This window comes from Daldinia childiae, assembly GCF_008694065.1.
Source record: "Daldinia childiae strain JS-1345 chromosome Unknown Scaffold6, whole genome shotgun sequence".
Classification (NCBI taxonomy): Eukaryota; Fungi; Ascomycota; class Sordariomycetes; order Xylariales; family Hypoxylaceae; genus Daldinia; species Daldinia childiae.
Genome location: NW_022984647.1, coordinates 1,285,786 through 1,306,186, shown reverse-complemented (window position 1 = coordinate 1,306,186; position 20,401 = coordinate 1,285,786). Strand labels below are relative to the sequence as shown.

Here is a 20,401-nt window from a genome sequence, read left to right as displayed (position 1 = left end):
AGGGTTGCCGTGTTTGCAATATTTACTCTGCTATAGTATGCATGAGTCGCAAGGGTAATATATCTCATTTCTAACATGCAGTATTTTGCGCTCTAGAACAGCAAGCACTTCCCACATGCCTTGATCGTGGCTAGGCAACGTTACGGCACATCTTATCTAGATGTGACTGCGTATCTTGCCGTATACGTCATCGAAAGCAGGTTTTGGCCGGAGCAGCGAAGTTGATTTACCTAGAGCTTAGCTGTCATGCCGATATCCCCGTCGCTTGCGGCTTCTAGGATATCGTTTCATTGGACGACGGCATCCGTGGTGATGGCTATTGGGTCTCGGGCATTCAGCTGGGAGGACCCTGATACATAACGTCAATTGCGGGTTGAGACGGCGTTTGATTTGGTAAACTCTCACAACCCGAATGAACGCCTTCGCATGCAGGTTGAGGTCAGTGGTTTTACGTGCTACAGATTGTAGTTATGGGTTTTAGTCCAACATTGTTATCGAAGTCTTAAGCGAATGCGATGTTACTGATTTCTTCAAGTGACTCTGAGAGTATTCCGGTCGGTTATCAATAAGCTACCTATACTTACAAACCGATCATGCTTAAATAATCGGGTTTATTCACACTAGCATATAAACAGGGAAATTACATCTATGTTCTGTTGTGTTTCTTCCTGCAGTATGATGTCGAGGTGACGAGTTGGAAAACTAATAGAAATGGGAGGCAGATACGTGAAGGTTACACCCGCAATGTTTCCGGAGAGGCAAACAATTCGGTATCACCTTCGAGGACGGTTTCAGTTTAATCCCTAATAAAGATGTTGCAGCGAACTGTTATTTCCAGAGGTTCGTCTTCAACATATCCGAGATAGGCCGACTCAATGAGAGCGCTGACTATCTCTTAACCTTGGGATTGGATATCTTGATTTCCTCATATTGGGCATCAACCATTTTAACCCCAAACATCGAGTCCTCCAGAGAATAGAGAGAACCGGGCAGCTTCGCGAGAGTTACTCTTTGCGAGAGAGGTCCGAGACGGCAATAGGTAGGGTTTGAATCGTTTTGATGTGCTTTCAACCCGGCAGTTCGTTCATTAACAGCAACTATTTCTCACTCTTTCTTCTTCGCGGACGCTTCTGTACTCCAGATAATAATGAACCATAGCCAGTTATTGCACGGTTTAGGCGCACAGGAGCGATGGTAGTACCGTTTTTTGACCGGGGAAAAAGAAGCATCACCACTTGGCTATTTGTAACTAGCATCAATTATTCCCTCACCCGCACTAACCGCTGTTATTTATAATGGGTTACCTCATAGGTAGACACATAGGGCTGAGGGATAGACGGGCTAGGCAGAGACAAGACCCTTAATGTTACTGTCGCTAGATGGCCTATTTTATCTGTCCTCGGTGGCAAGATATCTGCATCTGGAGGGGGAACGCGTGATCTAAAGTCTGCTAATATGAGCGGCTTCCCGATTAAAGAAATCCTGGATCGTTCATCAATAATATCCTGCAGTAGGGGTCTTTTCTGCCAGGCTGGACGTGCATCGGAGCAAGGGGGCTTCACTGGGATGGCGAGACGATTGGTGAGTATATTGACATGTTCCGATGGCTACGCTAAATGCCGGATTGATCTGTCGCATTCCCTCGACGGCAGCGGGCCGGTAATCTTATCAAATTGTTCCAGTTGACATGTCAACAACGGGGAGGCAGGGTTGTGGTATATAACCCTTTAGGTAGATAGACGGGCCTTGTCAGACTCAGACTTACCCAATCGCAGAAGAGAATAATAGCAGAACAAAGGCTAGAGGATATCTGTTTAATCCGTATATATACAGATCTTACAAGAGACAAGACCTTTGTAAACAGTGCCGTCGACGGTCGTATAGTCTTGGAAGAACGCTAATGCTGCGGAACCTGCGCCAGAACCAACACTAATAGTTGGGAATACTCTCTGTGAGTTACACTATTGGACGACGGGCGGAATGAACCAACCCCATGACGAACCCAAGAATCCTCCCTATCTGCAGGGTTCGCGGGGAAAAAAGAAATATTAAAAAACATGGAAATGCGGGGGAGACTGGCAGCTTGTATACCGATATACACATCACATACATACATCATATAGGTAGTATGCATACACATGTACGTACTAGGTTAAACTGTGTTCATAATGAGGCAGCGATGCATGGGAAGCGAGCCGAATATGTAGGCGAATATGTAGATGCGATCATGTGGCGTCGGTTTATATCGACAAAAATGTTATACCCCTGACTATCTTATTGATTCGACTGGTTAGTAGTAAAACAGAACGAGCTCCAGCCTAACCTTCCCACCTGCTAGTTAGTCCCCTTAGTCTCAAGCGTGATCATTAAGTTTTTTGACGAGGTACGGTTAACCTTGTGTGTGATGATAGATTATACTATGTAGAATACATAAGGTAGCCGACGTTGCTAGCGGATCGTATTAAGCTCCACCTTGTTGACCCGTTGGCTCCTGGTCGTAGGATTGCCTGAATAGGTAATCCGAAGCATCTATGTAAACCATAGCTTCTAGGAGATCCATCCGGTGATTCATCAGCAAAGCTCTTTGTTCACCAGCGAGGCACGTGGGGTACGATACCATCATGTGTCTATTAACCAATGTTAAACAGCCTTGAATTGTCACCGAGAACCCATATTCGTACGTAGTAAGATACTCGTCGGTCTTTGGTCACATCGGATTTCCGAACCTTCACCGGTCTCCTCACCCCAGCCAGCCTGGTTAAGGCCGATTCTATGATGGTACAATATGTTACTGCGTCTGTGGAGAAGACTATACTTAGCTCTAGAGCTGTCAAACCCTCGTCCAAGGTCCCAAGGCCCCAAACTCTCGGCCCCTCGTTCTATCCCAAGGGGGGAGCGGAGCCCCCTCATCACCTGTTATTCTCTAATTTGCCTCACCGTTAGTTCTAAGAGCTATTCCTGCAGCTTTGTTCCTAGAAGAAAAGAGAGATGGGGTTCTAGACTTGGGTATTGTAAACACCTTGGCGGAACTGGCACTCTTGGCTCACGATAGCTCCCAGAGCAGGGGACTAAAGCTTCGCTATATATGACGCCCATTGCGAGCTTGCCCTTCGTCAATATGGAACCGACACATTGCCTATGCCATACTATTGTGCTATCGTGGACCGGACCCTCCTTATTCGTGCTCCCGGACACCCGTGTCGTTGCCCACCCCACGCCTCCTAGCCCAGCAGATCGTTATCTTTCTCAAACAAGGCACACGTTGGCCCGCATAATTAAGACAGAAGTCTTATTTGAATTGGGTCACCCAGAACATATATATTCACAGGCGTCTCAGGTCTTCTACACCAAGAATCCTCCATAAACTAGACCAACTCACAATGTCGAACCTTGCACCAAGAATATCTCGAGCTGCCCCTTCAGTGGGAAGACTCGCCCGCGCCACGCCGCGTGTAACACCCCCATGCGGAATCACAGCCAGAGCAACAGGAATAGCAGCCTGTAGGTTACCTGCTCGCCAGGAACCAGCACGGCGGTCTTTTCACAACACTACGGCCAATGCTACCAAGGTGGACCTAACTCAGAGCAGCCCCCCAGGAATATTGCCTGAGTTCAGCTTAAAAGACAAGGTCATTGTCGTCTCTGGCGGAGCACAAGGGCTGGGCCTAGTACAGACAGAAGCTCTCCTAGAAGCAGGCGCGAGAGGTATTTAGAACGAGACAAATTCTCTAAGAGAGATACTGACTATGATGAACAATAGTACACGTCTTCGACAGACAACCCCAACCTGGCGCCGGCTCATCTTTTGAAAAAGTAGCGCGCCGAGCCAAGGAGGAACTGGGCGCCTCGCTAAGCTACCACCAAGTCGACGTCCTGGAGGAACCCGACAAACTTCACAAGATCACCGCAGATATCGTCGCTAAGGAGGGACACGTCGACGGGTTGATCGCGGCTGCTGGTATCCAGCAGGAAACTCCGGCCTTGGATTATACTGCTGAGGACTCGAACCGCATGTTAGGAGTCAACGTCACAGGCGCACTCATGACAGCGCAAGCCGTGGCGAAACACATGTACCAGAACGACACGCCCGGAAGCATAGTGTTAATTGCCAGCATGAGCGGCACCGTAGCAAACCGCGGCCTGATCTGCCCGTAAGTCCCTCCCCCCCAGACACGTATAAGTGATCATCAACGAGCTAAGCCACCTCCCAGCGTATACAACGCCTCCAAAGCCGCCGTAATCCAGCTAGGCCGCAACCTAGCGATGGAATGGGGCGTCAAGAACATCCGCGTGAACACCATCTCGCCGGGCTACATCGTGACGGAGATGGTGCAGAAGCTGTTTGAGAAGTTCCCCGACCGCGCCATCGAGTGGCCCAAGCAGAACATGCTGAACAAGCTCAGCAAACCCGAGGACTACCGCGGCGCGGCTGTCTTCCTGCTCAGCGACGCCAGCCGCTTTATGACTGGCGCGGATCTGCGTATTGACGGTGGGCACGCTGCTTGGTAGAGAGCATGGGTACGAAAGGAGGAGCAGACTGGCTGGTGGGATAGATACTGCGTCTATAGCTAGACTGGCAAGATGCGATGGCTGTTTGCTAGGGACGACGATCTCTGCGCTGGAGGTGCTTGATGATAACGACTTGGCATGGGGGGTGTATTATCGAATGTACAAGGCGATGCGATAGACGGCGCTTTTACATACCTCGAATGCATAATATACACCAAACAACGATCCACCTATAGGCCCTAGTAAATCCGCCATTGCAACAAACTTGATTTATTTGTTTTTTTCCGTATTTCCTCCCTTAAGTCAAGGGCAAAGTAACCCCCCTAGGCCCTAATCTATTCACAACACCGCTCTTAAGCCGCAGCCTCCTCTCGATATCGGCAGCCGGTGTTCCTCGCGCCTGTAGCACCAGCGCCTGCTTTAACGTGCCCACGTCTAAAAATTCCCGTCCCTGGCGAACATTCTCAAACTCAAGCGTCGCACGCTCCTCCAGCCGTTGCCGTGCCTCGAGGGCGCTTAGCGTCGGGTTCTGCGCCGGCGAGGGGAATATATGGCTCCGCGGCCCTTGGTCCGGTGAGCCGGGGTAGGGCGACGCTGTGGATGAGTTAGAAAGCGTCGGGTTGGGCGTCGCGACGCCCATCTGCTTCAACCGTTGCGAGAAGGCTGCGTTTGTAAATGGGTTCGGGTCTGGGTCTATGCTATCTGCTTTGATTGCTAAGCGCGGGCGGAAAATTAGCTAGCTCGAAGGGCAGTGCAGTATAAACGCGCTGGGGTGTCATGGTGTAAGTAAGTAAGTAAGTAAATGCTTACCGTCGTCCTTTGTAAACGACGCTCGCGGCTCGGGGGTCCGTTGCGCTGCGGGCCGCGGGCGGGCGTGTGGTGGAGGAGCGGCACTGCCGGGTGCTCTCGTGGGGAATTTGCGCGTGGCCGATTGGGCGGGTTTTGATGCCTTTGCTCCCATTTTGTATGTTGTATTACTTGTCTTATTTGACGTTTATAGAGAAACAAGAATGTGACAACCTTAAAGGTTTTTAGCAAAAATTCGAGATGACGTTGCGATTGCGATTACGATTACGTCCGCGCTGTCGGAGCTTCTGTTGGTTACACACGGAGGTACATAAGTACCTAGGTACCTACATATAGCTTAAGGGAGCTTGGGCCAACAGTCTACCATAGCATGATTTCTCTCTTATACATCATTTATTTAGAGAACTACCTATAGTTAACAACCTTCGAACGCCGTAATGTTATAATCTGTTTCTTATGCAATACTTCGTTATTAAAAATGAGCAATACCTCCTCTAGTTATACACTTGCAAAATTGCTAGTTTCTCCAGGTGATTGTCTTCGTTCTAACCCATTCTTCCACCCCAGTTAGGGCATTGAATCGCCCATATCCGCTCTCCTTACTTCCTCCATGCGGTAATGCCGTCTCGTCGTGAATTGTCATATTATTAATATGAACCGCCCCAGTCTCTATGCCTCGTGCAAACCGCAGGCCAACTTTTAAATCCTCGGTGAAGACGGCGGATGCGAGGCCATACTCAGTATCGTTGGCTATTCGCAGAGCCTCTTCTTCGGTCTCAACTTCAATAAGACTCACTGTTGGGCCAAACGATTCTTGTTTGTATAGGTCCATGTCAGGTGTCACCTTACTGGCGACTATTGGTCTCAACCTGGTCTTTGAGCTCTCTGCAGCGTCCACATCTCCGTTGAGGAGAACGGCACCCTTACTAAGCGCATCTTTTAAGAGATTCTTGTTCTTATCAACGCCTCGAGCGTTGATCAAAACTAAGGCATCACTTTTCGATGGGAAGATGTTCTCTATGGCTGCAACCAACTTCTCTTTGAATGCTTCGCTGATCTTCTTATGCACGATTATTCTCTCCGTGCTCATACAGACTTGCCCGGAGAAGAAGAACGCCCCTAGGGTGCATTGCTCTGCAGCAATGTCTAAGTCGGCATCTTCCCACACGATAGCCGGTGCCTTGCCGCCAAGCTCTAGGACGAGAGGTTTTAGGTACTGACCCGCAATCTTTGCGATGATCTTCCCCACCGCCGTACTTCCGGTGAAGTTGATCTTTTTGACATGTGGGTTTGCGATCAGAGACTCCGTAACGGATGGCGCGTGAGCCGGGTCGGTTACTATGTAGTTCACTACTCCTTTGGGTAGGCCGGCCTCGTCGAGAATAGACAGGATAGCGTGATGAGTACGTGGCGCCAATTCGGATCCCTTGAAAACAACTGTACAACCAGCCGCAATCGGGAAGAGCACCGAGCGGGTGCCTAATATATACGGTGCGTTCCTTTGTAGTGGTGAGCCTAGGTTCTGATAATTGACTGAGGGATATTTACCAAGGAGCCATTGCTAACACAACACCGTACGGTTCCTTCACGACCAGGGCTGTGATACCCGGCACACACGCAGGAATGGTGCCTTCCACAGCAGCCGTCCGTCCCGCTACGTCCTTGAACATATCAATGGTGAGGTTGATATTGAAGTCGGCCCAGCTGCGTGCCGCCCCAACTTCGTCGATCATATACGTGGCTAGTTCCTCCTTCCTCTTGCTCATGATCTCAGCTGCCCTGAGAAAAATATCTCGACGCTCGGCTACGGGAGTATCTCGCCATTGCTGACCAGCAGCTGCGGCAGCCTCAATAGCTATGAGAGCTTCTGCCTCTGTTGCTATACTACATTTATGCAAGACCTTGCCGGTGCTAGGTGATGTCACGTCGAAGGTCTTCTCGACGAGGCGTTCCTCGCCATTAATAACGAACGGTACCGTGTACGTTGACATGTTTGCGGAGACTTGATGGATATTCAACTAGAGATGTAGGTGGTGTTGTGCCGATTTTATTAACACTAAATCACCAGCAGTGCAGTGTCCTTTCGGCTATACTATGACACTAGTGATGAGATAAGTGGTTCTAGTTGTACATCAAATATGAGATTCCTCGAAACCGGGTAGACCTGTGGAGAACGAGATGGCTGAGACGTTTTGTGCGTAACGGCAATGCATCATCTCCGACAACTTAGACTCTTGAAGATCGGTTTTAATATACGAAACTCACCTCTAATACCGAAATTCATGCCCCTCATTTCCCCGACACCCTAGTAATACTTGGCTACCTGATACTTGAATTCGCTTCCAAGTTAACCCCACCTTGGTCGCATATATCATTCCTACATAGTGTAAGTTCTTCGTAATTCGTTACACTAGGTTAGTATCTTCAGCCGGGAGATGATAATAGATCACATACATCTTTTCGGTATCTACCTAGGTAGGTAGATTAGGAATATTGTGGACTTTTTATAGAGCACCAATTTTGAATCACACACTATTCAAGTCCGTATGTTTGTACTAGTATATTTGTAGTATTTCTGAGGCTTTTGTAACTATAACAGAAGCCGGCTTCCATTGCCGTCATAGTTGAAAACTTCTAAATTGAGATGGTAGTGCGGACTAGATCATTGTACTTTCATTAGTTGTATTCCATTGCCATTGTCGACTTTTACGTCATTAGCGAAACGATATTTTATAAAACTATAATAAAAACACCAGTTGAGCTGTTTCTATTTCTATAATGTAAGACTTTGATGATATGCATCTTATTTAAGTGCTACCTATGCTTCTACTGTGTGTCCAAATACCTTAATAAAATCCGTTATATAATCATTCACGGACGCAATGTCATAAAATTGATTGGTATCTACCTGTTAATGTTAGCTCATAGGTAGCTCAGGCCTTATTCGGAAGTATCTCAATCAGTTTCGGTTCGTGCTCAACTTCGGAATAGCTCTGCTAGCGAATTGATGCTCTTATAGTTACATTGAAAATGACATAAGACTCAATGATAAATGCCGCGTCAGCTCAAACATAGAATAGTCTTCTTGAATTGTAGAGTTGATCGGTAATAGGAAGAAAACAGCTTGAAGTTTTTACTATAGGAGGCTTATGTATATAAAGACGAATTGTGAACTACTCCTATAACTACATCGCTGCAAAATTGTATTGAGTAATGTCGGGTAGAAACATACTCAATTGGCTAACAATCGTTAGTAGTATCGAAAATTACTAGTTAGACCTCTAATCTTTCTACTGTCTACGGGTCTCGTCTATGTGAAGTCATGCCTTATGCTTCGTTAACGAATTGGACCGTCGCAGCTCCCCTTGTCCTTCTTATTCGTATATAGCGACCGAGTATCGCCTCGCGCCTGTGTTATAATCAAAACCCTTGGATGCGCTGCAAACGCCACTCTATAATAACCCGTACCCTCGGGTATCTATTTCTGTAGAACGCCACCACCCCGAACCAACGTCGGAAGTTTGGTTGATTGGCCCCGGTGCGTCCGACCTTTAGGCTGACTCCGAATCTAGCTGCCCTCTACGGACCGCGCGATGATTGGACAAACAAGTCTCCGTAAGATCTTTGGATTTCCGTCGTTCGCAACCCTATATCACCGAGCGCCGTAGATGTCCCTCCGCTCTAATATCGACCGGCTCTTAGCCTGGCTTGAGAACTCCTCTACCTCTATCTTGACGATATGCTCCCCGGGGACGACGACGAGGCCTAGGTACCGCGACGTCATGTCTAGCGCCACCTTATCCGCGCTGGATGAGGAGCTCGCGGCTTTGGCTTCGGCGAGTTTTTGCTGCGACGGCTCGCGATATTCGTAGGTGAGCGATAGGACTATGTTGCTATGCTAGAGACATATATATATCTTAGCATGGTATGGTCGAGGTGTGGCTATGTAGAGGGTGGTGACGAACCGTATCTGTGCATTTGAAGTTCCCTATGAAGATGCGTCCGTCTGTTGCGTAGATGCGTAAGTTCTTGTTGAGCAGCGACTTGAGGAATGTTTCGGCTTCTGCCGGTTCCATATCGGGTTCCATGCTCTTATTATATATTGTATATATATCTCTCTCTAAGACAAGTAGTCCTAGGATATCCTATGGCGGTATTGGATTAAATATTATTCGGCTTCTCATGATACGCGACGAAAGCGTGTCTTTGTGCTACAGCAAAGAGCTACGAATTACTACGAAGAGTAGCGAAGAGGGGCAAGATATTATAGGGCTTATCGATAGGGAGCTGCATTTTTGAACTTTGTAACTTGTAGCTGCCACCACTTTAAACATGACAGGGAAACCCCTGTAAGTCAAGCTCTAGACGCGATTAATGTAGGTACGTATTTGTCGCGGTGCGGCGACGAGTCATCGTCATCCATCCTTTCTACCTTCCAATGACAATTTCAGGCAACGATAAGCTCTTTTATCTTGTCCACTTGAAATTAATATACACCGCTTAGATGGATACCGCTAACCATGCGACCTCTATTCCATTATATATGAAGGTTTCGCTTCAATTCTATAGCATTAAATAAATTACCTTCATTGATCTTGCGAGTCCCACGCCAACATGGGTGTGAACGGGCTCTGGACCGTGGTGCAGCCGTGTGCCCGTCCAACGAATCTCGCCACCCTAAATCGTAAACGTCTCGCTGTCGATGCATCTATCTGGATATATCAGTTCCTCAAGGCCGTTCGCGATAAAGAAGGAAATGCTCTACGCAACTCGCATGTTGTCGGCTTCTTCCGCCGCATATGCAAGCTACTATGGTTCGGCATTCAACCTGTCTTCGTGTTTGATGGTGGTGCTCCAGCCCTGAAGCGCCAGACTATCACAAACCGAAAAAGAAGACGGGAGGGTCGAAGAGAGGATGCGGTCCGTACGGCTGGTAAGCTATTAGCTGTGCAGATGCACCGGATAGCAGAGGAAGAGGACGAGAAGCGCCGGAGGAGAGTAGAGCGTGAAGCGGAAGGAAGACCGGACGTAGATGAGCCTGCTGAAGAGCTCCCCGATGTAGATCAGCTGGTTTATGTGGATGAGCTGGGAATGAGCCAAACCGAAAGGCAGAAGAATAGGAAGTTCTACAAGCAAGATGCCTATCACTTACCGGAATTAGACGGGGGTATTGAGGGTATGGGTCGACCGGAAGATCCTCGCATTATGAGTATAGAGGAGTTGGAGGAGTATGCAAGGCAATTCAACAGTGGCGAGGATATCAACGTCTACGACTTCAGCAAGATCGACTTCGAAGGCGAGTTTTTTAAGAGTCTACCGCCCGTTGATAGATATAATATCCTTAACGCAGCAAGAATACGAAGTCGATTGAGGATGGGTTTAAGCAAGGAGCAATTGGATGGCATGTTCCCTGACAGAATGGCATTTTCCCGATTTCAGATCGAGAGGGTGCGGGAGAGAAATCATTTAACGCAAAGACTTATGCAGGAAGCCGGAATGACCGGAACTGATCTTACACTAGCAAAAAATGCGCGTATAGCAGGCGAGAAAGATCGCGAATATATCCTAGTCAAGAATGAAGGGGCTGAGGGTGGATGGGCCCTTGGTGTTGTTAGCAAAGAGAAAGATCGTGGAGAGATACACAAACCTATTGATGTTGATGCCCTAGATTTTCAGTACCAGGCTAAGGAAGATGATGACGATTGGGAAGATGAAGATTTCGAAGATGTACCTATCGAAGGTATAAATCGTTTACCAAGACTTGAGCCCGAAGCTAGAGCTGCTTATGACGCTGAGGTGCGAAGACGACAAATATATGAAACTAGATTACAGAATGGTCAAGAAGATACCCCCGCCGATGACGAAGATGAGTCCCTATTTGTTGGAGGGGATGTTGGTGATAGCGTTAATGATCTTTTTGAGCCTCGAAACGGGGAGGATATCCTTATTAACGATGAGGAAGAGGACCTTAGCCGAGCTATCGCCTTGTCTCTGAGGAACCAGCACGGGGTAACCTCATCGGGAGAGAGGGAAGAAGAGGAAGAAGAATTTGAAGATGTTCCTGTTCCTGAGTGGACACAAAAAGCTACCGAAGGGCCAAAGCCGATCGCCTCCACAAGTGGGAATATGATCGCGCATATTGTGAACAATAGAGCTAATGCGGCGATATCTAAGCCTATGCCGGCACGACGGGATAGCAACGAGAGTAGCGATAGCGAAGTCGATCTACGAGCTGCTCTATCAAAAAGGAAAAAGAAAGCACCAATCTTCAAACCCCAACCTGTGCCAGTGGTTCGAAATGTAAAGAATCCATTTGATGGGCCTTTGCCATTCGAGAAACTGGATTGGAAGTCTAGTATTTTTGCAAATAAAGAGAAGGCACCTGCAAAAGTATTCGAGAAGGAGGCTAGAAAAGAACCAGCGTCTGATGAGCTCGCAGGTGGCTTCATACGAGATGGTGGTGACGATGCTGATGCTAATGCCGATGACAAGGTGCAAGAAAGTGAAGCAGCCCGTCCTCTACCACCATGGATGATGCAAGATGAATCAGATATCCGCGAATCTATAAAGGCACGACAAGCTATCGAGCATGAGATTAACGAGCAGGATCGAGAAGCTGCACTTGAAGAGGAAAGGCGGTGGCGCAAGGATGCAATTATCGAGATCGAGTCCTCGGACGACGAAAGTGATATTCAAATTATTGAGGCACCCCCGTCGCTGCATCAGAAAAGCTCTGTACACAGGGAAGAGGATCGAGACACACTACGACGATCTCCTGCTACTCTGACAAAGGTCAATCCTCCAGTTGCTAATGAGGAAGACCAACATGAGAACACGCATCGCGTAGATATCGTGCAAGAGCAAGCTACGTCCCAAACCGAAGCAATTGATGATACAATACCTAGTCTTGAATCAGCCTCCAAATCAGCTTCACCAGAACCAGATTTTGAAGAAGTTGAGATTTTACAGCCGCCAGAAGAACCCATCAGCAATGATGTTGCTTCTCAACTAGCATCCCCTGAGCCTACTTTTGATGACGTTGAAGCGCCTATGCCAGAAGCTTTTGAGTCGCCTAATAGATCAATCCCCGTAGCCGATGCCACTAACGACGAGATTTTTGGTGATGCTGAGTTTGATGACAATGAATTTAGCGATCCTGAGGAAGAGGAACTACTTGCCCAGATGGCCGAAGAAGCCGAAGAGCATGCACGCTTTGCTAGTCAACTAAATCACAAGTCTGAGAAGGAGAACCAGGAAGCTTATGAGCGAGAACTCAAGGCGCTACGAACACAACAGAAAAAGGACCGAAGAGATGCGGATGAAGTTACTCAGATCATGATCACCGAATGTCAAGCTTTATTGCGATTTTTTGGTATTCCTTACATCACCGCGCCAATGGAAGCAGAAGCTCAATGTGCCGAGCTGGTTAATCTTGGCCTGGTCGATGGTATCGTGACGGACGATTCGGATACATTTTTATTTGGCGGCACGCGAGTGTATAAGAACATGTTCAATAGCAACAAGTTCGTCGAATGCTACCTCGGTTCTGATCTTGAAAAGGAACTATCACTTTCTCGCGAGCAACTAATATCCTTGGCCCAGCTACTCGGCTCCGATTACACGGAGGGTCTCCCGGGAGTCGGGCCCGTGACCGCCGTCGAGATTCTTTCCGAGTTTCCCGGTAGAGACGGGCTCACGAAGTTTCGAGAGTGGTGGCAAGACGTCCAGATTAACAACCGACCAAAGGAAGCAGATCAATCATCAACCTTCCGAAGGAAATTCCGCAAATCCCAGGCCACAAAGCTGTTCCTGCCTCCCGGTTTCCCTAATATAGCCGTCTACGACGCTTACTTACACCCAGAGGTTGACAGTACCCCAGACCAGTTCCAATGGGGCGTACCTGATGTTGCGGGCCTACGACAATTCTTAATGAGCACAATCGGATGGAGCGAGGAACGAACGGACGAAGTCCTCGTCCCCGTGATTAGGGACATGAACCGTCGGGAGGCCGAAGGTACACAGAGCAACATCACAAGGTACTTCGAAGGCGCCGTCGGTGTCGGGGTAAAAGAAGCATTTGCCCCGAGACAGAGGGTCCAAGGGAGCAAGCGCATGGCTCAAGCGGTTAATAAGCTGCGCGCGAACGCTGTAGTCGGGGACATTTCTACTGCTACGGGAGCGGAAGCCGAGGACGAGAGTCATGTGCCAGCTCCACAACAATCTGCGCGGAGGAAGAGGAAGGCCGGGAATACGATTACGATTGATGATGACGACGATGATGATGAATACGCCGATGCGAATAAAGATAATGGCGTTAAGAAAACTGCTGGTAGGCAAAAGGGCAGGGGCGCGAAAAGGGGGAAGAGAACTAAGGCGTCTGCGTAGATTGTCCCTTTCCCTAGCAAGACCGCACCATTGTGTATGTGTAGAATTAATCCTAGAGGGCCCAGGCCTTGTGTACTGTTTACTATATTGCGAGATGAGAAATTTAGATGTTTGAATATTAAGTCTCGAAATTATTATGCTACATCATAATAACTATATATTAGGTACCTATATATAAATGGTTATGTGTATATCAAGCACATTCATTTTTTTACTCGTACTCTTGTTGGTAACAACCGGTAGGAAGACTAGATGAAGATCTTGAGAATTTGATAGCATGTTGCGGATGGAAATTAATAACAGGAAAAAAAGAATTCCTAGAAAGGTGGACTTTATTAAAATTATTAACTATCGCATTTAATAAATTCTATATGAAATAAATGCAAAAAGTTGATCAACGCAGGGATCGAACCTGCGACCTTCTGTGTCCTCACAATACACTATACAGTGAAATTGTAAGACAGACGTGATGACCACTACACCAGTTGACCACGGAAAGTGATTTGTGAGAAACCAGATCCTCGGATGAAAATTCGGCTCTTTACAATGAACTATATTGGCTTGTTTGCTAGCGGTAGAATTAGCGCACTAAATAAGAGTCCCGACGGAAATACAGTGTGGAATAGGTATGACGCTAGAGCCTTTAAGTTTGTAGACATTAGATCTAACGGCTTAAACTCACTCAACTTCTTCTTGGTTAACTTATAGTAATGGTTACTTTTATACGTTGTATGATTTTACTTCTTTTTACCTATCATAACGATGGAAATATTGTATATTTGAGAGACAAGTTATAACTTATAGGTGTAAGTGTTTTTACAATGTACAAAAAGCAAAGGGATCATCGAATATCGAACTGAGACCTGTGTGAAACATTTTTAGGCAGCGTAGAGTTGTTTGAAGAAATACATAATTGCTTTTTATTATATACATATAGGCATCTAGGCATCTTAGGTAGGCATCCAGGCTGATTGCAATTGCTCTATAAAATAACACTTCAGAACCAGTTTGCTCTTTCCTCTCCTCCTACGTCAAGTAGAGCTATTTAAGTATAAAATCACACACCAAAAGTACGAGTAATTCTTATCGATAACTACGGTTGGTAATTATATACATGCAAACTCCAACTTCAACCTTGAACTCAACCTTAAAATTTAGCTCACGAAACTGTTCCACTTCAACTTAATTCAGTAAGATAAAAAAGGAAAACACAATGCGAGCCACGGCTGCCAGAGCATTGCTACGACAAAGCCGAGCTCGTCCTGAGCTTGGGCGAGTGTCAGTCTTCCCAATTGACTCAGCTGTCTCTCTCTCTCTCTCTCTATATATATTATATACATACATTAGGTACTGACACTCTTTAAACCAGCCACGACATAATCCGCCCACGCTACATCTTAGACACCACCACCACCACAACCACTACCCCGCCATCCCTTCGCCCATGCATCCTCCTCCTACCCCAACACCCCGCGGGTAGCAGCAACATTCGTGCCCTGCACACGACCTCGCCCGTGTGGAAGAGCAAAGCGCCCAAGGACAAGACGCGCGAAGACCACAAGAAGCAAGCGTCCGTCACCCGCGGGAGCAGCAACAGCAGCAGCAGCAGCGGGGACGCCGAAGCCGACGACCCCAACGGGCCCAAGCACCCACCCGCCAACCCCGAAGAGCCGCTCAACTTCGCAGACGTGGAGTCGCGCATCCGCCGGCACGACGAGCACCACCGGGAGCTGCTCAAGAAGCTGCGGGCGGGCGGGCGCTTCAACCCGGACATAATAGGGGCGCTGCGCGTGCAGCCGGACCGCAAGGAGCCGGGAGTCACGTACCCGCTGCGGGAGGTAGCGCAAGTGATATCGCGGGGCGGGCGCACCATCAGCCTGATCGCGCACGAGGCGGCGTACGTCAAGCCGATCATGAGCGCCGTCCAGGCCAGCGCCGACTTCAACCAGCAGCCGCAGCGCGACCCGGACAACGAGCTCGAGCTGATCCTCAAGATCGAGCCCGAGACGCGGGATGATCTGCTCAAGCGCGCGAAAGCCGTCTGTAACGACTGGAGAGACCGCGTCAGGAGCGTGCGCCAGAAACGCGATAAGCTGCATGTGACGTGGCGCAAAAACAGCGAGATTGGTCCCGATCTCAAGAGGACGGCGGATAAGGAGCTGGATAAGATTATTAAGGCTAAGATGGTGGAGATTGATGATTTGGAGAAGGATGTGCTTAAGAGTCTGCCTGTTTAAGGAGGCCGGCATAGTATTACATTACATTACATTACATTACATTACATTACTCTATGGTTGCAATGTACATGGCCATTATTGACCTAGAGTAAATAGGGGTGTTTATGGCCCGGCTTGATCAGCAGAGGCGTGCATAGTCATATAGCACAGATGTATTATAAACTACCTGTTATTGTTACATGCGTCGCGTGGTAACGGTACATTTCATGTATGCTCAAAGCCCGAATCTAAAGACGCTGAACCATACGTCCATCCCGATTCCCACCGGAACATCGTAGAGGGAGGTGCTAGATAAATCAAGCCTTAGCCTCTGGCTTCTTCGCAGCAGCACCACTACCGGCCTTAGCAGCTGGCTGACCAGACTGGCCCAGCAGACTCCGAACCTTGGCCTCAATACCCCTCTCCGCATGCGCATTCCACGTGCCGTCTCTCCGGACGTAGCTGCGCAGAGTCCCAATCGTATCCTCGGGATCCGCGTACTTGGGCCCCTCGCCATACCTCCCCAGCAGCGCATCCTCCAGCACCGCCGTCTTGACCTCGGCCGGGGCCTCGAACGGCCTGTCCTTAAGGCCCTGTTTCCTCCACAGCCGCGCCTCGTCCGACGGCGGCACGAACGCGCCGTTGCCGTCCCGCCACGCCAGGTGCAGCGACAGCGGCGTCTCCAGGTGCTGCGGGTGGAACGCCTGGCCGCCGCCCAGAATGCGCGCTTGTCGGAGGACCGTCTCGCCCTGGCCGAAGGGCGTCGCGGACGTGGCTACGGCGGGGCCCCAGCCCGCGAGCGAGGCTAGCGAGAGGCTGGGGTTGAAGGCGACGGTCCTGCCGGTTTCTTTGCCCTCGAGGTATGCTCTGATGGCGGGGTTGTCTATCTCGCTGTCTTCTCCCTCCTGTTGCTCTCCTTCGCGCTGTCTGCCGCCTTTCTCGTCGTCGTCGTTTCGTCGACGGGATCCGCGTCCTCGCCGTGGTCGGTCGTCTGGCCGTCGGTTTCCACCACCGCCACCGCCGCCGCCGCCACCGCCCGGCCCTCCCCGTCGTGAAGGCCCAAATCGTGGAGATCCGCCGCCGGACGGAGAGTTGCCGCCTCCCCCGCGACCGCGGAAACCGCCTCGGATGATATTCGGACCACCATTTGCACCGAATCGAGGCGGCATGCCGGTAGGTGGGCCAGTCCTTCCCGTGCTGTTAAAGCCGCCGCGAGACGGCAAGCTATCGGTTCTGATGATATTCGGACCGCCGGGCGTAGTCCTCGTTATGCCGCTGAAGCCGCCGCGGGGTATGTTCTTCAGAGTGATAATATTAGGGCCCTGGCTTCGGGCGGGAGGCGGAGCATTCGCTGCTGTGTTCTGGGTTGGCCTCGATGCGCTAATGCCGCTATCCACCGTCGCAATAAGCTCGTTCACAGCAGCGATGGAACGCTGGCGACTGGAAGGTCTCCGCGAGTCATCGTCATCGTTGTCTTCGGCGCTCCGGCGCGCGGACACGGAGAATTGCCGTAGGGAAGCGGCGATGCCGTCGGTGACTCGGTTTAGGTCTGGCCTGGTGCGGCTGACTGCCGAGTTTAGCGGATGCCGGATCATGACGGGCCCAATTGCGGTGTGATGTTGAAGCCCGGACGGTTGATTTCGAAGTATCTTGAAATTTTCGAGATTTAGATTCTCCGAAGCTTTGGCGGTGCTACGTTACTGGTTAATGCGTTTAAGCGAGGGAAGAAGTGGGATATGATTGTATGCGATATCCACTTTCAACTGCTCCTTTTCTAATGCAGATACCTAGCTAGAGCAGCTTCGTATTAGCTTCATACATAGTAGATATTATCGACAGAAACTGCCTTTAATTAATCATATGATTCAATCCAGTTTAATTATGCTCAATTTCTTCTGATAAAGATCTTCAATTTCATTTTTCTAACCGTCAACGCTAGTATTATAGATTACTTCACAATAAACATTCAACTTTGCAGCGGCTTATTCATGCCTCCCCACGTTATCGTCTTGATGTTCAAGTATTCGTCAATACCATATTTAGATCCCTCTCTGCCGAATCCGGATTGTTTCACACCTCCAAATGGCGAAGCAGTGTCTGAAATTAGACCTGTGTTGACGCCCACCATTCCTACTTCTAGCGCTTCAGCCACCCTTGTAATCCGCTCCAAGTCTCGCGAGAAGAAATAGCCTGCTAAACCGACCTCGGCAGAGTTTGCTAAATCTACTACTTCTTGCTCCGTGGCGAATGAGAATAATCCGGCCACAGGTCCAAAGGTCTCCTCGCCTGCGATAGCCATGTCCTTGGTCATTCCAGTGATGACGGTAGGTTGGTAGAAATTAGCTCCCAGGTCCGGCAGTTTCTGTCCGCCGACAACCACCTTACCTCCCTTCTTCTCGGCGTCTTTAATGTGAGCCTCTACTTTCGAGATGGCTCGGTCGTGGATCAGAGGTCCGTGGGTGATGCCTTCGTCAAACCCATTGCCAACCTTGAATTCCTTAACCTTCTCTGCAAACTTCTTTGCAAACTCATCGTAGATACCCTTTTGGACGTATATCCTATTGGCACACACGCAAGTCTGGCCGGACGAGCGGAATTTGGAGGCGATGGCGCCTGTGACAGCCGCGTCGACATCGGCATCGTCAAACACGATGAATGGTGCGTTACCTCCCAGTTCCATAGACAGGATCTTCAAGGTTGGAGAAGCCTGCTTCATGAGGAGCCTTCCTACGCCCGTCGATCCTGTAAAAGATATCTTCCGTACGGTAGGGTGAGTCGCCAGCGTCTCTCCGACCTCAGGTGTGTTCTTTAAGGTTGTCACGAAGTTAACAACGCCTTTCGGAATTCCAGCTCTGTGCGCTAACTCGGCCAAGGCGAGGGCGGTAAATGGGGTCTCTCCAGGTGCCTTAACAACGACTGTGCAGCCAGCCGCTAGAGCAGGACCGAGCTTTCGAGTGACCATGGCAGCGGGAAAGTTCCATGGCGTAATTAAACCGCAGACACCGACGGGCTGCTTGATAGTCACAACTCTGTTTCCTGGTACGGTAGCCGGTATCGAATCGCCGTATACTCTAGGCGCCTCCTCACTGAACCATTCGAAAAAACTAGCGGCGTAGGTCACCTCGCCCTTCGCATCCGCGAACGGCTTGCCGTTCTCCCACGTGATAAGCTTTGCAAGGTCGTCAGAGTTCTCGATTACCAAGTCATACCATTTGCGTAGTAATCTAGCCTTCTCCCGACCAGTCTTCGTCCGGAAACTAGGGAACGCTGCAGCAGCAGCAGCGATGGCATTCTCAGTGTCCTTGCCAGTAAACTCAGGAGATGTGCCAATGAGGTCTCCCGTAGCCGGGTCGTAGACTTCAAAGGTCTTACCCGAGGCTGCCTTGATCCATTCTCCGTTTACATAACAGACATCAGTCTTGAAGAGGGATGGATCGTTGAGCTAGAACATGATTAGTACAGAGATTCATAATTAACTAAGCGTTATTTTCCAAAGCTTACCTTTGGTGCTCTACTAGAAGCTAACCGCGTCATTATGAGTGGAAGGTTTGTTCTTTGAAAGCTCGATCTTACAGCAAGTCGCGATTGAGATGTTACGCTCCTCTGTAAGCTCCTTAGGAAACTCATCGTGAGAAGAGATATGTGAATTGCTTCGAGGACGAGCGATATTAGTTGATTAAATCCTAAGTTACCACAAAGAGACTAGAAAAGCTTCAGGGGAAGTCAATCGATTTGTAAGTCATCAGGGTATCATAACCCAATTATCCCGATGTTTACGCTTATTCATTGAAATGAAATGATTCTAAATTTGATAGATTTAAGACGTTTAAAGTGACGTCGGCTTGATAACATTGACGACATCGGCGTTTTAGAGGGGCACTAATCCCTAGGTGGTACCTAAATGACCCCTGAGGGAGTTCATTGTGGGGTATTCTTGCTGTACTAAAGACGATATCAATTGCTGAAAATAGTTAATAGTCCTATTTAAGAAGGTCCATCCGAGTTTATAAAAATTTATAGTTATCGGCTTTTTAACTTACACAATAGCTTATATAATTATTTTAATCTTAATAGTCCTCGGCTGGAAGAATGTTAAACCAAATCATGATAGGTACCTAATCTGATATAGATCTCTTATATAATCTATAATCTCTTTTATAGAACGAACACCATTATTTCTTACGAGATGAGAAAAAAAAAAGCTGGACCAACAAGCTTTTTGGGTATCCTTCGGCATGCAACCTCCATGCATCCCCCCCGCATCTCTTACATGATGCACCTTAAGTAGAGATCATCTCCAAATCGAGGTTTCCACCTTCAAATAAGGTGACTATTGAGGGAACCAGTGCCCGTTCATGGGTGGTAGCGGTAAATATATTCCACCAGTCTGCTGGCAGCTTGGGGAGCTGTTATTAGCTCGTTCGTATATTCTACCTATGATACAATTGAATCGTATAGGTGAGGAGAGTAAATTGCTTTCATAT

At 48.7% G+C, this 20,401-nt stretch overlaps 7 protein-coding genes across 8 annotated transcripts; 2 read left to right on the top strand and 5 right to left on the bottom strand.

Moving 5' to 3' along the window:
• Positions 1-3,380: 3,380 nt before the first annotated feature.
• Positions 3,381-4,509, top strand: GL218_06273 (D-arabinitol 2-dehydrogenase [ribulose-forming]; the record flags this gene model as incomplete). The annotated part of the gene is made up of 3 exons (XM_033582980.1): positions 3,381-3,705; positions 3,761-4,151; positions 4,212-4,509. The coding sequence occupies 3 exons, from the start codon at positions 3,381-3,383 to the stop codon at positions 4,507-4,509; spliced, it is 1,014 nt and encodes a 337-aa protein (XP_033434122.1).
• Positions 4,510-4,807: 298 nt separating this feature from the next.
• Positions 4,808-5,470, bottom strand: GL218_06272 (uncharacterized protein; the record flags this gene model as incomplete). The annotated part of the gene is made up of 2 exons (XM_033582979.1): positions 4,808-5,223; positions 5,320-5,470. The coding sequence occupies 2 exons, from the start codon at positions 5,468-5,470 to the stop codon at positions 4,808-4,810; spliced, it is 567 nt and encodes a 188-aa protein (XP_033434123.1).
• A 363-nt stretch (positions 5,471-5,833) lies between these two features.
• Positions 5,834-7,307, bottom strand: GL218_06271 (Vanillin dehydrogenase; the record flags this gene model as incomplete). Its single annotated transcript, XM_033582978.1, has 2 exons — positions 5,834-6,815; positions 6,865-7,307. 2 exons carry the CDS (start codon positions 7,305-7,307, stop codon positions 5,834-5,836), a joined length of 1,425 nt encoding a protein of 474 aa, XP_033434120.1.
• Positions 7,308-8,968: 1,661 nt separating this feature from the next.
• GL218_06270 (N-alpha-acetyltransferase 38-A, NatC auxiliary subunit) lies at positions 8,969-9,404 on the bottom strand (the record flags this gene model as incomplete). The annotated part of the gene is made up of 2 exons (XM_033582977.1): positions 8,969-9,214; positions 9,282-9,404. 2 exons carry the CDS (start codon positions 9,402-9,404, stop codon positions 8,969-8,971), a joined length of 369 nt encoding a protein of 122 aa, XP_033434121.1.
• A 526-nt stretch (positions 9,405-9,930) lies between these two features.
• GL218_06269 (DNA repair protein rad13) lies at positions 9,931-15,938 on the top strand (the record flags this gene model as incomplete). The annotated part of the gene is made up of 2 exons (XM_033582976.1): positions 9,931-13,645; positions 15,103-15,938. The coding sequence occupies 2 exons, from the start codon at positions 9,931-9,933 to the stop codon at positions 15,936-15,938; spliced, it is 4,551 nt and encodes a 1,516-aa protein (XP_033433910.1).
• A 296-nt stretch (positions 15,939-16,234) lies between these two features.
• Positions 16,235-17,512, bottom strand: GL218_06268 (uncharacterized protein; the record flags this gene model as incomplete). Its single annotated transcript, XM_033582975.1, has 1 exon — positions 16,235-17,512. One exon carries the CDS (start codon positions 17,510-17,512, stop codon positions 16,235-16,237), a length of 1,278 nt encoding a protein of 425 aa, XP_033433909.1.
• A 371-nt stretch (positions 17,513-17,883) lies between these two features.
• GL218_06267 lies at positions 17,884-19,451 on the bottom strand (the record flags this gene model as incomplete). Of its 2 annotated transcripts, XM_033582974.1 has the most annotated exons (2): positions 17,884-19,359; positions 19,419-19,451. In XM_033582974.1, the coding sequence occupies 2 exons, from the start codon at positions 19,449-19,451 to the stop codon at positions 17,884-17,886; spliced, it is 1,509 nt and encodes a 502-aa protein (XP_033433901.1). The 2 variants fall into 2 exon arrangements, with proteins under 2 accessions (XP_033433901.1, XP_033433900.1); XM_033582973.1 differs by lacking the exon at positions 19,419-19,451 and having other exon boundaries at positions 17,884-18,633.
• Positions 19,452-20,401: the final 950 nt, after the last annotated feature.